The following is an 18509-nucleotide window of genomic DNA, read 5'->3' as shown; positions in this document are numbered from 1 at the left end:
GCGCGCGAGAGAGAGAGAGAGAGAGAGAGAGAGGGGGTCACATCACAGTGGAGTCAGCTGTCTTAACCGTGTCTTGTGTACTGCAAACACATACCAGCTTCATCACTGTGTCTGTCACATTTATTTTGAAAGCTGAAGCTGGCGATGATGGTAAGGGGTGCTTGCGGTGTTCGGCCAATCACAATGCACTGGGTCAGCTGGCCAATCAGAGCAGACTTCGCTTGTCGGAAGGAGGGACTTTGTAGAAAACGAAGCGTTTGAGAGAGGCGGGGCATAGAGGACCTACAATAATGTACAGTATTTGAAAAATAATGTGGTTTTTTTTACATTAAAGCATGTCAACATATTCTGTTACACCAAATAGACAAAATAATTATCTTTAAAAAAGCATCATATGACCCCTTTAAACTATGATTTAAGAATAAAATAAAATAGAATAACATTTCCTATGGAAGTGTATTATTTACATGTTTTTATTCCTGCATCATTTGTAGGTCTAGTTGTCTTTGACAATCTAGCTGTCTTTTTTAACATCGTGATGTGATGGACTGTTTAGGGCCTCTCTTTCGTAACAAATAAATGGTCTTGTAGGTCATGAGGGTCACTGAAGACGGTCTAGATGTGTCTATTGATTTGTTGTCTGTTTTGTGCATGTGTGAGCAGCTTCCTTGTTATCCAGGCTGAATGCTGAAGAGACATCAGTGGCCGATCTGGCAGCCCATATTTGTAGGCCTTTTTGCAGCTCTTGTTCAATCAATCAGGTGATTTTTAATGGCTTTACATACTTTGGAGCAATAAATACATAAAATAAAATAAAATAAATAAATAAATAAAATTGTGCTTTTGCACTTCACTCTTTTGACACAGAAGTGCCCTTTTTTAGGTCTCCTTTTTCCTTTGGAAATAATCATTTTTCTAGAAATAATTAGCTTCTGATTGCGCTATGATGAGCATCCCCACCTCCGGAGCGACTGGTCCAAGCGCCATAAAAAAAAAATGCTTTTTGTACAGTGAGATAATATCTGTCCAAACAGATTAAGGATGTGTCCAAGCAGTATGTCCGCGTCTTCGGCGAGAGACCCTGTGCTCTAATTAAAGTCATATACTTTTGGAGAAGATGAGGTCTTTGCATAATTACATTACACAGCAGTGGCTGTTAATTTCTGATGCACTTTGAAATGCCAAGGCTCGAAGGAACATAATTAGAAATCGGAAGTTTTGTACCGATTTCTTTCAGTATCCATTACTTCATAGTCTTGCTTCAGTGTGTTGCCTCATTCCACTTGCTTTTGTTGACTTGGAGCATAATGTCATCATTCCTCCCATCAGTGTTCATTCTGTTTTCAGGGTGTCTAGGCTTTGAACTGCTGAATCTGAGCTTTCTCGTGTCCCTGTGGCATCCATCTGCCAGTAGACAACGTGGTGATAGTGCAGTCTTGCCTCTGGCTCCACGCACAGGAAGACTTTCAGTTCTCTATATCTGTCAGCCTTCCATCTATACGCTTTGATCATGCAGCTCTGGGATAGAGATTACTTCTCTGTTGAGGGGACACACAGTTCCTTGACTCATATGAAAAGAGTTAGAAGTTAAGGGTTTGGACATGCAGAAATACTAATGAACAATTAATGCTAATCTTGTGTCAATTTTTATTTATATCTAATGAATCTTGTTAGAAATGTCAGCTACCTTCCTCTGTCATGGTCAGTATAGACACAGTACAGTGGTTCTAAGGAGAATTTGGGCACTTAAGCTACTCTCAGATAATAAAATGTGAAACCAAGTGGCATTTATTTGGGGGGAAAAAGCTAGCACAAGCACAATTTTAAAGGAAAACATTTCACAAAAAAATTATGAGAGAAGATTTTAAATTATAAAACAATGGGTGTACTGTTCAAACTTAAGATAAAAATGAATGCTGGATGCTTTCTGGTTGTCAGATTTATCAGATTTTGCCCTAACCTGGCTCGACAAGACAGATCTGTCTGTCCACACGGAGCACAAAAATGCTGCATGTCACAACACAATCAGTCACAAATCACAGCCAATCAGAAGCGTTCTTGCTGTTTGCACAGCATGACATGTCTATATTTTAGGAACATGATCTTACAGTTAATCGCAGACCTCTTAGCTCCTCCTTTATTCAGCTTATCCGATAACAATTGTGTCACATCCAATGAGAACGAGTCATTGCTATTCGTTATTCTTGCCATCATTCACAGATGAAGACAGGAATTTTGAAGGCACAGAGATATCTACATAACACTATTCTTTTATCTGCCTTACAAGCCTGAGCAGGACCTGAGGGAACGAGATACTCGGTCTGATTTAACTCTTCTTTGTGGATGACACGGAGGAATCAGGTTGCAGAAAGTGTGTGAGACAGAGAAGGAATATTTTATTTAGCACTGTCACTTGCTGTTTCTACCTTAGGGAAGCTCAAACTTTGCTAACATCACACATGGTCAGATGTGTGAGATATGAGCATGTAAGTAACAAAGAAAGAGGTAGATGAAAACCGCAGCAGGTTTTCACAGCTCCTAAATTTTGGAAAACCAAAAATACTGATGACTCATCTTGCACTCAAGGTATTTGATTTTTTTCCCCAATCAGACTCTCTTGAATGAGAATGTCCCTCCTTCTAATACCATGTCACTTACAAGCAATAACAAGTAGCAACTTATGGATCACAGTTGTGATGTAAAAACTAATGAGCATTAAAAAGAGGGACAAACTCTTTGACGATTTACGGGGTGATTCAATAAATACTATATGAACACTCGTGTGACTTCATTTACCTACAGTGCTGTGAAAAAGAACACACCATGAAAAAAAGTTCAACATAACAGATATTGGATTAGCATTTCACAAGTGTCAACAGAGAAAAGGCTATATAATTTAACCAATTTTGTACAAACATTTTGTAATGATCTGTATATTGTTGAAAATGTTGGTACACTCTCATATTTATCAATGTAAAATTGATCATGTCTAAAATTAGAATCAGATGCATCAATTAGTAGAAGCAAGTGCAAATTGGTAGAATATCATTAACCCATTTAATCCCACCGGTCACAATTTTGACTACAATTTTTGCTCGCATATTTTTCTGTAGTATTAAAAAGCAACTCTTATTATGAAGCACATTTTCATATATAATGAAAATGTAAGATGTCTAGATGAGTTCAGGGCAGGTCTAACATGATTGGGTAGTTTGGCCATGTGACCATACACATTCATTTTCTGGTACTGCCATCTTAATGGAAGGATAGTGTCAAAGCTCAGAAACGAGAGGTAAGTTTTCCAAGTTAAACAATAAACAGTTACTCACACTTGTGTGGTGCGACATTACTGTCAGAACTAATATAGACGGTCTTTTAGTTTCAATCTTTCTAAAAATCCTGCGCCTAATTGTGCTTTGTAAATGAATCTGCGGTAAAATGAAGTGAACAAAGGACCAAGTTCTCACAGACGCGACACTGCACAGCGTCTTGTTGTCTTCAGAGCCATCTTTATTGTTTGATTTCTGCGTAGACCTGTGTTTGCCTCTCTTATTATTTACACTACATGCGCGAATCGGTGGGCGGGGCTAAACAGGCAGTGCTGTAGAAGCAGGCATTGATCTTCTTCTGCTGAGATGGTGTTTAGCCACACTATTACATCATAAAATGTCACATTCCACAATCAGTTGTTTTGGCAGATTGGCTTCAATATAAGCTGTTTTTAGACTAACGAGAAAGTTTTGAGTTCTGAAGCTTACAGGATGCTTTTATAGTACAATGACCTCTTACATGTCAAAAGATCAAGGGAATTTTGATTTCTCAGTTCATGACCTAAGGGATATAACACAAAAACGGAAATTATGTTATTTCCTCACCCTCCTATTGTTCCAAACCTGTACGGCTTTCACTCTTCTGGGGATCATAAAAGAAGATATTTTGAGAAATGTCAATACAATGGAAGTCATTGGTCACCAAAACTGTTTGGTTACAAACATTTTTTTTTTATATTTTCCTGTGTTTCATAATTTTCATTGTTATCTCTTTAACAATTACATGTTGTCAAAGATAACATTTTCCTGTAAAAATAAAAAAATTAAATGAAGGCAAATGCAATTTCATTTCAGTATACACAACAAAGAAAAGTGAGTGCAACACACCTGACAGAAACCTCAGTGACTATAACAAGTGGAGCAGCCAGTTACTGCCCTCTTTGCCACTCGTGGTGAGAGATTTGAGGGCAATGTTTCTTCCAGGCAAGCAGCCCAAGATTGAGAGCACACCGGAAAGGAGAGTCAAATGTGACTGCTCATTAGTTTGACTAGCCTCATGCAGGCAGGTAGAGCAGAGAGCTGGCCATTTTACTGAAGTTGATTCCCTGGGGGCAGAGCGATGCCAAGCTGTGGGAGAAATCCATGGTTCTGCAGGGTTGTGAAAGAACCCTGAAACTACATTTAAAGCTTGAACCATTCAATGTATGCTATATTTGCTGAAGTTTTTCTTAATTTTCATTCTATGCACAAGTTCCTTATTTATCCAGTTTTACAACTAAAGTTGATGTTTTTTTATTCATCACAGGAGCTATACCTACAATTTAAAAGAATAACTCAACCAAAACTAACAATTATGTCATTATTTACTCACCTTCATGTTATTCCAAACCTGTAAGCTCCTTTTTCTGTGGAAGACAACAGTTGAAGACAGTTGACTTTTAAGAATTAAACTCCTGCCCATATAACAACAGTTCTCATCTGTATGTGACTTCATTCTGTTGAACTCACTTAACTGCGTAGTCCTGTTGTTCATTTGTAAACCTAATATTGTCAAAATGTACAGATTGCTTAGTTAAGGTTGTTTGCTGAATCTTTTAAACTAATCATATTTTAGAGCTGTGAATGTGAGTTTGCAGTCTGTACTGAATGTGATACCATTTTTTTTTTTAAAGGTATTTCTATATGCTTGATGTCATGATGTGTCAAATCCAATTGAGAATACAACAGCTGTTTATGAGGACTATCTTTTATAACACAATCTTTAAAAAAAAAAATCACAGTGTTACACTACAGTCTCCTGACTCATGGTGTTCCAGACACCACTACTTTGCCTGTAGCACTATGTTACTTACATACATTTCGGTTTTTCAGTTTTCAGAGTTGTAATCATGCAATTTTTGCAACATGCTACATTATTGCCTTGTACATATTTGCTTACAGAGATCTACTTGTTTTCCTACAGAACCTACAGTTCAGAGTTCTAGAAAAGTTTCCGGCTGAAGAAATCAAGTGACTAAATAAAAAAGCAGTCAAGGTTGAGGAAAGACAAACATGAGAAACCCAGACCTAGTTATCATTGCCTTGCTGCTCAGCTGTGTAATAGATAGTACCGTCTACAGCCAGGTAACCTGCCGCAGAGCCACGACTCGTGAATGGTACACTCAGCCAAAGAACATCAGTGTGAGGTGGACCCTCATGGAGAACACCTGCAGCAGCTTGACCCAGTGCTGGAGTAGACAAACAGAAACAAATGGACACTTGTGGACAACTGGGTCATATCACTTTCCTCAGCTTTGCCCGCTGGAATTTCAATTTGGAGATGTGATGTTTGTTTCTGCTGACAGAACGCTGGAACAATTTGGTATCCACCTAATTAATGTGTCCAAAGAGGAGTTTGAAAACTGCTTGATTTTAGAGCCACGAAAGGAGCAGTTGGTGTTTGCCAACAGTATTAATGGTACTTTGCAAGTGGAAACGAAATGGCTGAAGACCGGTATGAATTACTTCACTGTTGTTCATAGAGGCAGTAGTCATCTGTGTAGGCTTGGCCTACGCATTGCACTTCTGGTAAAGCCTCAGCACTGCCAGAGCTCACCTCTTCTTCGCCTGTGTTCGGGAAATGGTGAATGCAGAACTACATGTAAAGACGATTCATTTAGCTGTCAGTGCCACAAACACTTTTCAGGACTTTATTGCGAGAACATTGATGGATGCTATGAACAGCCATGCTTAAATGGAGGCACCTGTCTGAGCAAGAGAACAGCCTACACAGATCTCCCACCTTACGAATGTCTTTGCCCCTCTCCGTTCACAGGTGAGGAACTTTATTTACATTGCCAAAAAGAACATATGTCCGTTTTTTAATACACATTTTGCATCTTAAAGGCATATTGCGACAAAAGTTAAATTATTAAATATGATGAAATACATAAACTTTCTATCAACCTTAAAACTTCCAACTTTTCAAACTTTTAAAATTTGAATTTCAATTAATTTTATTTAAATTAATTTGAATGCTTCCCTACATTCAAATTGCAATTCTGATTTATGTTTGCTAACTCAAATCGAAGTCAGGAATTTAAAAGGCATTTTTTATTTAATTATGAATGGTGCACAATTCTACTGTTTATTTCCATTGAAAATGCCTTACTATAACCCGTAATTTTTGCTTTATTTTTAAAACTATTGACAAGGCAAAAATAGTTTCTGTTGTAATAAACATTATGCCACAAATGTAGTCAACTGAGCTTAACGCAAGCTTAACATCCTTTTAATGCAGAGTCCATTATGAGTCCATGCTGACCTTTCAATCATAATGGATGGGGGGATGTTTAATGGGTGTCCACCCACCTACAGAGAACAGCCTAGTTTCTTTGAAGACACGTATTTATTATTTATCTGTCATAATTGCAAGTGTTCTACATTTAGCACTGTGCAATTATTTCAAAACCAGAGCCCCTATGGACCATTTATTTGAATAAGCATTTTTAAAATTTTACCCCCACCCCACCCCCATCTCTTTAGTTCTGTAAGGGAAACAGGTCAATTTAGCTCAAAGGGAATCATTTCATCTCTTTAACCATTTAATCTTGATTACTTGCCCTAAAATTGACAATCTCCTTCCTGAGTTGTTATGATCAGTGTGTTCCTTTTGTGTTAATGTTGAAAGCTGTTCTGTGAAAGAGTTGGTTAGGCTTGCTTCAGACTGGCTAGTGCTAGGGTCTGATTTATGAACATTCTGTTGTCTTGGGCCTCTGTGGAATTCGGCTCCTCATGTTTCAACCATGTTTTGACCAAATCTTAGATTGTCTGATTTGGTCTGATATCCTACAGTTCCCTAATCATGGTAATTATTCCCATATGTTTTTCTGCCACCTGAAAGCATTCTTTAATTGCATGGTACTTTATATTTTTCCTCCTCCTACCATTTAATTTTATTCTCCCTGTCTTGCTTGTCAATAAAATCGGCATCCAAATGTTGTTTAAATGTTGGTCTCTTGGTGAGCACCAAGGATAGTAGAGTATTCAAAGTGGTGTAATGTTGTCATACTAGATAATGTGGTTTGTTTTTATGTCTGCTGAATAATTAATTGTACTTCTGTTAGAAGCACTGGAGGCATTCCTTAGAGACCGCTGGGTACCATGCTATCACAACTAGGCCAGTGTGTAGTCAGATTAAAGCAAAGAACCGAAATTGATCAGTTGGTAAATATATTTATATATATCATAACCAAGTCACTCGCTCCCATCTTCAGCTCAAAGACATTAATATTTTGAATACATGATGCCTTTCCCTTATACAATTTGTTAAACAGTTTTAATACTGAGAGCACGTACCCTGCACTTAATACCATTCAAGCAAATACCATATGTGACCCTGGACCACAAAACCAGTCTTAAGTAGCATGGGTATATTTGTAGAAATAGCCAAAAATACATTGTATGGGTCAAAATTATCGATTTTTCTTTTATGCCAAAAATCATTAGGATATTAGGTAAAGATCATGCTCCATGAAGATATTTTGTAAATTTCCTACCATAGATATATCAAAAATGTATTATAATTAGTAATAAGCATTGGTAAGGACTTCATTTGGACAACTTTAAAGGCGGTTTTCTCAATATTTAGATTTTTTTGCACCCTCAGATTCCAGATTTTCAAATAGTTGTATCTCATCCCAATATTGTCCTATCCTAACAAACCATACATCAATGGAAAGCTTATTTAAAAAAATTGACCTTTATGACTGGTTTTGTGGTACAGGCTCACATATTAATTTTAAGTTATTGAATGATTATCGATAAATAATACAACTCAATTATATCAATAAATATTTTTGTATTTATTTGTATATACAGGTGCATCTCAATAAATTAGAATGTCATGGAAAAGTTCATTTATTTCAGTAATTCAACTCATTTATAAAATAAATTATATTATATATATATATATATATACAAAATATTTTTTTAAATTAATAACAAATATGTCTGAAATCACATAAAATAAAAACCCCATGATATAATAAAATTAGCAACAACGTGCCATCTTACTCCCAAAAAAAATAAATAATAATCATTTTTTAAAATATCATACGCATAAAATATGCATGGTTTACATCAGATTTTGTGCCATCTATAGTAAAGAGGATGTAAAAATGTAAAAAAATGTATATACACTGTTATGATTGGCTAGACTTTTCTCGTGACATTAAAAAAACCCTTACTTATGTCCAGAGCCGTTGAGAAACGCCTCATCATTCAATAACATTCAATAATCATCTTTGCTCATGATATGATCCCTATAAAATGCTTCATCAAAAAAGGAAAATTCTGTCATTATTTACCTTATGCCATTCCAGGATAGTATCCTTTTCTTTCTTCCGTGAAACACAAAAGGATTTTAGGCAGAATGCTCTTCTGTGAAAGTGGATTGTGACTTTAAATGTAGAGGAAAATAATCATAAAAGTAGTCCAAAGGAATGGTGAACAATTTTCCAAGTCTTCTGAAGTGATGTGAATGTTTGTGGGAGGAACAGAATGAAATGTGTAAATTTTCAGCTCTTGCGTTGCGGACATTCGCGGTCACATTCAATAAAGAAATGGCGCCTTTGGTGGGCTTTTGTACGTTGACGTCATTTACGGCAAACAGCATTGGTTCACATGTGTCACATGACCAATTGATTCGGGCGCGCGCTCTGAAAACTGGAAGTTGATGATTGAGGGCGACGAGACAGATAGCAGTGTTATCGGTAAAAAAAAAAAAAAAACACTCTCCTCCTCACACATTGCTATGATATGAATTTAGGAGGCTTGGGATGTTGTTTACCCTTTTATGGACTACTTTTACGACCATTTTTTGTGTTTTCTCGAGCTTGGTGTTATCCCCATCCACTTTATTTGTATAGCAAATGCAATGACTGGATAAAATACAGCATTGGAGAATTTATTCCTTTAATATTTATTGATATTTACAATGTTTGCTTTATAAGATCGAACCATTTTGCACTATTTGAAGTTTAATAAAGTCAATATTTCGGTAGTTATATCACTAAAGGTAAAATGATGTCATTACATGGATTCCAGAAAAATCTTTAACATTGTTATGTAACAGTTTTTTACATCAGGCGTGTCAAGAATCTGATGATGTACTAGATAAATATGCATTAATTCAATGTAATGTCTATATTTTCATGCCATAGGTGTCAACTGCTCTGAAATCACTGGACATCAAAATTGCAGTAAAGGGTGCAAAGAAGGAGCTTGTGTACAAGTCTCATCAACTTCCTACAGATGTGAATGTTTCACAGGATATACAGGCAAGTATGATTGCAAATTCTGCTTAAAATCAAAAACATTATGTTTTGATAATTAGTCATGTGATTAATGATGGGTCATTTTGGGTGCCTTCACAATAGGCCTGGGCGATAAAACGGTATCGATATTTATCGATGGTACACCCTCTTCGATAACGATATAAAAAATGTTCGATATAGCGCACGATATAGGCACGTGCTATGAGTGACGCAGATAGCACACAACAAACACGAACATCAGTGCTGTGCCTGTGATGAGGAGATTGTGAATATGTGAAAAAAATGAATATTAGTCGAATTTAAAATAAACATTTGCATTTGAATGTTAGGAGTGCGTCAGGGAGCGTCATCAGTGGCGCACGAGCGGTGATAATGATGTGACGTTGCATTTTAATGTTTTGTTAAGTCTAGCCCACGAGATGCACCGCTGCTGTGTTATGCATTCAACATATTAGAGAAATATAGAAGCTTAATGCAGAGAAGATCTTGATTAGGTGAAAACCGAAACCAAGCCATTCACACAGATGCATATTAAGCGCATTTTTTAGACGGACAAATATGACTGCTGCACTCGCGTCTCACACAAGAGATGTAGCCATGCAAAGTTAAAACAGTTTAAACTTTTAACACGTCGCAAATTTGTGGAGGTTTATTCCTTTTCACTGCGTCTCATATGTTTTTAAATGCAATCTGCATGATGGGCGATTCGGCTCTTTGTATTAAGCAATGCATAAATACATGATGCTGTTTTGTTCATAATTGTTTATGCAATTTACGAAATTATATTTGATTTATATGAGTTAATTTAGACGTAATGCATGTTTTTTTATAGACAGTTATTTCCTTGCGTTGACAATTTAAATGGGCTGCATTATTTTGCTCATTGCGCCCTCCTGTGGCCTCAGGAGACAAGCCAAAGGTTTCCTTAAAACCTATTTAATCTGCAAATAAAACTAGATTAGAAATTAGATATTTGTTTAATTTTTATTGTGTGTTTGACTGTTAAAACAAAAAATATTTGTTGTTTGTCTCAATAAATTGGGTTCATTAAAAATACAGTGGTTAAATTAAAAAAAAAATTCTATTGCTCTTTGTTTTAAAAAAGGTTATAAAAAATGTCAATGATTATCAATACCGAACGATATGAAACATTATATCGTTGATACATTTTTTAGCTATATCACCCTGCCCTACTTCACAATGGCAGCGCAATTATGCAAACTCAAATCTGAGTGAGGCTTTTTCTATCTCTGCCCACAGTAAGCTGTCTTTCCTACGTGAAGAAGCTGATTTAAAAAATGGAACAATTGAAGCCTTTATATAAGAAAGCCTTCAGAAGATTCTTGGTGCATAAATGGCCAATTGTTTAATAAAGGCTTTGGCTGTGGCTTATTTGAGTGATATGCTCAGGTTGATAAAACTCATGAATGGGGCTTTTCCTGTAGAAAAGAGACAGACATAAACAAGTTATGCTCCTGTGTCCTTCCCAGTCTGTTTATAAGGCACGACCATGACATGCTTTTGGAAAGCAATGAGTCTCATTTGCTTCTGTAAAACCATTGCTGGGCTAATGAGCATCTCACCCACAAATGTGTAACAAAACTTTCACCGTCCCTTGGGTGTTCCTGATAATAACATCATGATAAAGTCTCCAGTCTGAGGTCCAGGTGGCCTTTGCTTGTTGATTAATTGACTTTTGTGTAGCGGCAGTTTGTTCAAGCAGATAGCAGCCTTTAATGCCATGCCTACAGCTTTAATGTGGAAGAAAAAATGTCTAGTTTGTCTGCCACAGATTTATGGCTATCACAGTTTATGATGAATTTCCACTTGAGATTCACCATTCACAGTAAATCGGCCATGGAACACTTGCAATCTGCATCGCAGCCTCATTTGAGAATACCATCAGCTTCAGTGTTAAAAAAAAATCTAATATTATTTTTTAAGTGTTTCTAATGCTTTCAGACAGGCAGGATCTTTTTGGATTATCTGACTCAAATACATTTAGTAGTTTGTAAATTGCAATTAAATTTTTGTAAACCTGATCCACACCACATAACTATATGGTTTGAAATCCAATTTAAAAAAAAAAAAATTTTTTAAATGTACTTTATAGTCTAATTGGTCAGGAATTATTTTAACATTATCATAAACATTATACACACTTTTATCATTCTGTTCACTTTATTTCAACAATTTATTTTTGATTTAGCACGACTGTATCATGTTTCTTGTTCAAACATGATTGCTTCATGTTGAATTGACTGGATATTCTTTGGCATTACACAGTGTTTACATTTTCAAACAACCTGTTTCAATTAAGTAGCTCAAATAAAAAGGACACAAAAAAAAAAGAATTTTGCTGCTTTTTCAGTTTAAGGAAAACAAATAAAACAAGTCAATTGTTCATCCAGTATTGAATAGGGAATACATGAATGTGTAAATACAGTTAAGCATCTGATGCTTATGTTGTATGGTTTAAGAGTTACACTGCTTAAGAGTTCAGCACTGCGGTAAAATGTGACAACTTTATGAGTAACTCCTTGTTTGCTTGGGTGTGAAGCTCACTGTTGGACATTAATTCTTCCTGAGGTATTCAAAAAATCTTAAAATGCTGGTAGGGTTTTGAGAATGAATTATTTGCATCTGATTTGCCTTTACCGCAGCCATATTTGACTAATATTCAGCTCAATTAGACAGAACTGTTGCACTGTGACGTCAGTACATCAACACAGTCTCTCACTGCATATTCTTGGAGCACCTTGTAAGGAAGTAAAAGCAACTGGTCTCCAGTTCTGCTCTGTTTGGCCCCCTGTGGGGCCAGCAGCTCTCTGACTTTGCCCAAGCTGTCACCCCATTAATCACAGTGAAGTTAACGGTTGGCCCGGTACCGACTGCCCTTACGGACCAGAGCCTACACATATAATAATGAGCCCCACACGTGGGACACTTCAAATTAGATTTTCTTTTGATTCCACTCTCAAGTGTACCTTATTCAGACGGCCAGGGGTGTTTGTATCCACATGTTATGGAATTAATAGGATATGCCCTATTGGATACACTATTAATTTTACTGTTCACCTGCCTCGTGGTTTTTGAGGAAATTAAAATGCTGTAATTGTCTTGTTTCTGGGTGGTTTAATAGCAGGTTGGCTTTTGATTTGGATGGGTGATATCTCAAGGTAGTGCACAGCAGGGTGTCAAGATCTGTTTCATATGACTACTTTTTTTTATGATTTTCATCAACCTTATGAAGTCATTAGCCTTTATCAAACATTGAATCATGTACCCATATGATGCATTTACTAATGCAAAGACCTCCTACGAGGAAGGGTAGCCAATCAAAGATAGTTCTTGTGGAAGAATAAAATAATATGTTGAGCTTTGAGTTGTATAATGTCAAGAGCTTTTCATTTTCAATTTCCCTCTGTGGATCCCAGAGAAACACCGCAGAGAGATGTACACTTAGACTGACGCCCAATGGTGTGTCCTCAAAAGCAGTTGGGCACCTCTGGGACTGATGACCTTTGTATCGTTCTGTGAGCTTAACACACTAGAATATGCTTTAAAAAAATGAAAGACAAAAGGAAAGGAAAACACAGTAACAAGGAAGATAAATGAGTTAGCTCCTGCTGAGGAACATGGAAGGGAAAAAAAAGTAAAAGCAAACAGAGCACCACTAGGGAATAAAATCAAATCATGTTCACCTTGAACCTACAGTGCTGCATAGTCAAGTCTAAATTTAACCTGCGAGGAGCGGAAATCAGACTGTTCCAATCCGCAGTTACCTAGAGGAACCAGCAGTCTAGATGTTCTCGGTCCAAAACCTTCCTGTTTGATCGGGTTGTTCGGTTCAGGCAAGATGGGGACTTAATATGGACCCTTGAACCTCCACATTAGTGAATCATTGAGAAAAGCGGGAGGGTGATAAGAGCTTTATATTCTCATTTTTCATCAAACCAAGTGAGAGCCATGGGACTCCACGCTGAGACTCTTAGTACTAGTGATATGCTGGAGCAATTGTCCACTGTCATTGCAGTCGTAAAGTTTGAACATTTGTTTTCACTAAGCATTCAGAAGCTAATAGTTATTATAAAGATGATTTGGAAGCTAAAGAGCATCTGTGTTAAATCAGATTAGTAATGTTTTGAATAAAATTTAAACATGATTCTTTCTATAATTGCATTTTTTTTTTCCTTTAATTTTCTTAAAAGCCCTATTAGAAACACATTAAGAAACGGTAAGCAGAAAACATACTTTAATAAAATAAATAATTACATATATTCAGCTAAGCGAGAGATCCAGAGAGGGAATGTGCTATTGAAAATCCCATTACGGCTGTGATTTGATCTTTGGCACAAACCTAGCATAAGTAAAGACAAACGTAAAAAAGAAACTAAATTTTGGGTATAATTTGTTAGCATCTACACAATGTTTTCCCACAAGTGAGTTGTTGCTATGCAACAAAGTAACAATGTTACATCTTAATAAATTGCCCTGGAACTCGATAGATTATTTTGTGTTGTTGCATAGAACTGTTGTAAAAATTAAAATAACAGGAAGAACTGGTAAAACTCATTCATTTTATTGCACTTGTTTTTCTGTCTTATCTCTTAATATAGAATTAAGACAAAAATACAGACTTACTGATGAACTGTGATTTTAAATCAGCATGATTTTATGCACAAATGCTTGTATGCGCAAAGTTAGCGAATCGGACCTGGTATCTAAATCAAAAATGCTTTGACAGAAGCATGTGTTTTCATTCATTTTAATTATGATCATTTCATATTCATTCATTCATTCTCAATAAATTCCTTCATTGCAGGTACTTACTGTGAACGAAAGAGGCTCCTCTGCGATTCAAACCCGTGCTGGAATGACGGTCGCTGTGAGGAGACTGCTAATGGATATGTTTGCACATGCCCAGGGGGTTTCACAGGCCTCAACTGTGAGACCACCACTGAGGCTGACAGCTACTGCAAGTCTAACGGATGTCAACTGGACGAAGCGTGTGCCACAGAAAAACTTGTGAGGCCTTTTCCTTTTTTTCTACATTGCTCATAATGCTGTTTTTTTTGTTGTTGTTTTTTTGCCTGAGAGAATGTGATTAATTTGAAATGCCACATGCAAATGTTTGTGACACTCCTGAAGCGGATCAGCCTGTGTCACATTGAAGGTTAGAATAACTATTAATAATTGTTTTGATAGCAGAATGGGCATGGCATATGTAACTTTTTTTATTATTGGACTTGAGCAAGCTGTTACATATTCATTATAGAACAAAAAATGGAATTATGGGACATTTCTGCCATGTTCCCTTAGAAATGTTTCCCCAGATTGTTACAGTTACAGTCTGCTGCTCATGAGCCATTACTGTTATGAAGAGATGAATTTAGAAGAAAGTGGGCCAGTGGCAGACTAATTGTCTTAAGTGACCTTCATTTACTCGGTAGTGAAATTCAGCACATAGGCCTGTCCGCAGCAGATTCTCATGAGATGCTTTAGTCATTTGAGAGTATGGACCGTAAAGATAGACTTTAATCTCTCTAACACATACACACACTCAGACACATTAAATTGATTTGTTTGACATTGATTTGGTTTGTCTGAGACATCATCCTAAGACAACTCATCTGTATGAAAATGAAATAATCCTTCATGCCACTCTAGAACTGCATCGATGCTTATATCAGTGGGAGTCTCTATCTTACTTTCATCTGGGATTGTTCTCTGCTTCTATTACTCCTCTTTGAACGACTGAGTCAGAAATATTATTAATGTCAGGATCGGTTAGTGCAAGTTGGAGAGCAGAACTGGCTAATGACTTGTCTATTGTACTGCTTTTTCAGCTCTGGATGCCTCAGTGCTGGTTATTTCCCTGTTTTAACATGATCAGCTCAAAAAAAATAAAATAAAAAAATGTATGTTTTTAGTCCCTAATTTGGTTTGTCCTGTAGGCAGATGTCCAAGGTTAACGACAGAGTGTTTGTGCTGTTGCCAGAGCTAGTGTCCAATATGGTTTCATTTACAACTAGAACATCTGAATTTTTTATTCACTTTTATTTTATGTCTGACCATTACATCAAGGCCAACTTGTGAAACTAAAAAATTACTTGGAATGTTTACATTTGTTCTCAAAACTAGGAGTAAAACTCCTACATAAATAAAAAAAGACTTTGATGCATTATGTTTGTTTACGGCTGAATTACATAGCAGTTACTGTGTTTGGCTTTCAAATTAGTGGAAATGGGAGTTTGCAGATCCCTTTGGACAAGCTCCAACTCTGGCCAAACCCCAGTACTATTTTGGTGGAAAAATGTTAAATGATGCAGATATAACGGTGTTCAATCTCACCAGTATGTGGTTAGATTTCAGCATGTTTCTCCACTTGACACGCAAATAACCATCCTTGGGGTGGTCTTTTTCTTCTGTGCAGAATTCCACATGTATCTGCGTAGGCCCGGAATGCTCGGAGCAGGCAGAGGTGTGTGGCACTTTGCTCTGTCTCAACGGTGGCATCTGTGTAGTTCAGAATGGCCAGTATCATTGCAGGTAAGAAGCTCAGGTCAGCAGGGTTGGCATTACTGATCAAGGCCTTTTTATTATAATTTCTATCATTATTATCATTTCATTTTATTGTTAATGAATCTTTAGTGCATGTTAGTTCAGTGTCAGAGTTCTGGTGGTCTGTTTTCATGTCCATGTTGTGCTCTTATTTTGAAGTTTGATATCTTGCTCTTATCTGTGTTTATGGTTTGTTCCCTTCATTGATCCGAAGTGTATGTTGTTTAGTCTTGTTAACCTATTTGTCTTGTGTGTGTTTGGCTTTATACGATTCTGCACAGACCAATCTACATACGACTTGTACCAGTGCATGTTGATTAAAAATGTTGTCTGATGTCAGACAGTGCCACTTCCACATTACAGTGCTTCACTAGAGCGGCTGTGCAAGCTCTGATGATGGCATGGCTATTTCACGATTGGCCAGGCTCAGTGATGACAACGATAGAGTGCGTTTCATGTTTATTCTGACACCCTCAGCTTCCCAAATGCTCACAAATCAGTGTTTTTATAACAGTAGAATATTTTTATCTTGTACTCTTAATGCTGTATTTTTTACAGTATTTTGTGTTTATCAAAATAAAACTGATAAAAATATAGACCCTACTTTAGTGGTATTCAAATACCAATTTGCTGAACTATATTCTTTTATATACAGGTGCTGTTTCTGGTTGCTTCTAACGACTAAAATACCTATCTGTCACACCCACTGAAGGCTCATCAGTAGATCACACGTGCGCTAAAATGAACTAACCGGAACATAACCTGCTCCGGAGCAGGTTATCGTCAGAGAGCAAGTTACTATGGTTACTTACATACCCTGAAAGTAACCTCTGATTTTGGAACCGAAAACTGAGGTTATCCACTCGTTTATCCTCAAACATACCCGGGTATGTCACATAACCTGCTTTTTGGAATACCCCCCTGGTCTTGTCCTCTGTAAACTTGTTTGATTGGTTGGTTGGTTAGTTAGTCCCTGTTCATGGTTTCTTGTTTATATTTTACTAATTTAAGCTCCACTTTAAGCTCCTTGCCCTATGTACTCTGGGACACACTTTCTTGTTGGTCATGTAATGTTGGTTTCTTTACAGAAGTAAATAGGCAGTGAACAGGATTTCACATTGATTTTTACATTGTTTTGTGTGACCTCACATGTCTAGAGGCCTGCAAACTAGAAAACTAACCAGTCAGCACTCATTCTGATTCTCCTTCTGAATCATTTTGTGCCTTTGGGTTTGATGACACGTCTTTGAAGGCAGAGTTTTGGAAGAATCGTTTACAGTATAGCACCTTTTCATAGTTTGTTAATCAAAGATATTTATTTAACATGAATTTGATAAATTGCTTTGTGATTACATTTTTAACCGCTGAATATCATGTATGCTGTGACTGTGTATTTTTCCTTGGTTTATGATTTTACTGGCCAGAAATAGGAATACAGTCTATAGACAGTGAAATGTTCATTAAATTTCCATTGGTAAGGTTTAATATTCAGTCTGTGACAGCTTTTGAATTACTTCCTGCAGCATGTGTGCCAGAGGTTGAACATTTAACAGGCATTCTTGTCATGTGTTTGCTTAAAGGATCTTTTAATACTCCACAAATGTCACCAAGGAGCATAATGGTCATTATGAGAGACCTGTAACATCTAAAAACAGCAGGAAAGTGCCTGCATTTCATCCCATCATCACTGATTGTTACTCTGGGTCATTTTTACTCTTAGAAGTCTATTTTTATATGTGGCTACGGTTAATGTCATTTTCTTGTAGATGCCGACAAGGTTTTTCCGGAAAGAACTGTGAAGAAATAATTGACTTCTGCAAGCTGCTCAATATTAACTGCCTGAATGAGGGATTGTGTCTCAGCCTAGTTGGAGGATATAATGTAAGTAACCTAATTTTTGGAATGGTTAATTTGTACAATAAAATACATTAAAAATTAATTTCAGATAGCATACATTTCTTATATTGCTCCATTATAGAGAAGCTAAATCAGAAACCGTAGAAGATTAGAAGAGGTAATGTATATGCTTTGTAAATGCAGGAAATGTTAAAAGTTGGAGGAGAAATGCTTTCTATATATACAGTATATTACATATACATATGCAATATTTGCATTGTCATTTTGGGCAGGAAATCAAAGGAACACAATCTGACTATACTTTAGTCAGATTGTGTTCCTTTTATTTCCTACCCAAAATGACAATGAATGCAAATAAACATCCCAACAAAAATCTCTTCCCATTTCAGTGGCTAGCGCACGTCTATTAATTTATAACAGTTCTCAGTCTTTCAGTCACATTATAGCATCCTTGATTTATGCTTGTGTCTCAAGGTTTCAGCCATCCTCTTCTATTTCAATA

General features: G+C 36.6%; 1 protein-coding gene across 1 annotated transcript in view; it reads left to right on the top strand.

The window, feature by feature from the left end:
* Window positions 1-18509, top strand: part of LOC107664247 (neurogenic locus Notch protein-like) — a gene marked incomplete at its 3' end in the record, with an annotated part of 181907 nt that overhangs the window by 2154 nt on the left and 161244 nt on the right. The window contains exons 2-6 of the mRNA XM_016454770.1: window positions 5233-6084; window positions 9473-9589; window positions 14412-14614; window positions 16023-16138; window positions 17917-18031. Coding sequence (XP_016310256.1) covers window positions 5322-6084; window positions 9473-9589; window positions 14412-14614; window positions 16023-16138; window positions 17917-18031 — 1314 coding nt within the window. The remainder of the gene's footprint in view (window positions 1-5232; window positions 6085-9472; window positions 9590-14411; window positions 14615-16022; window positions 16139-17916; window positions 18032-18509) is intronic.

The sequence above is a fragment of the Sinocyclocheilus anshuiensis genome, unplaced genomic scaffold, assembly GCF_001515605.1.
Source record: "Sinocyclocheilus anshuiensis isolate Anshui unplaced genomic scaffold, SAMN03320099.WGS_v1.1 scaffold425, whole genome shotgun sequence".
NCBI classification, from domain to species: domain Eukaryota; kingdom Metazoa; phylum Chordata; class Actinopteri; order Cypriniformes; family Cyprinidae; genus Sinocyclocheilus; species Sinocyclocheilus anshuiensis.
The sequence above is the reverse complement of the archived record's forward strand: the minus strand, read 5'-3'. Positions and strand labels throughout refer to the sequence as shown.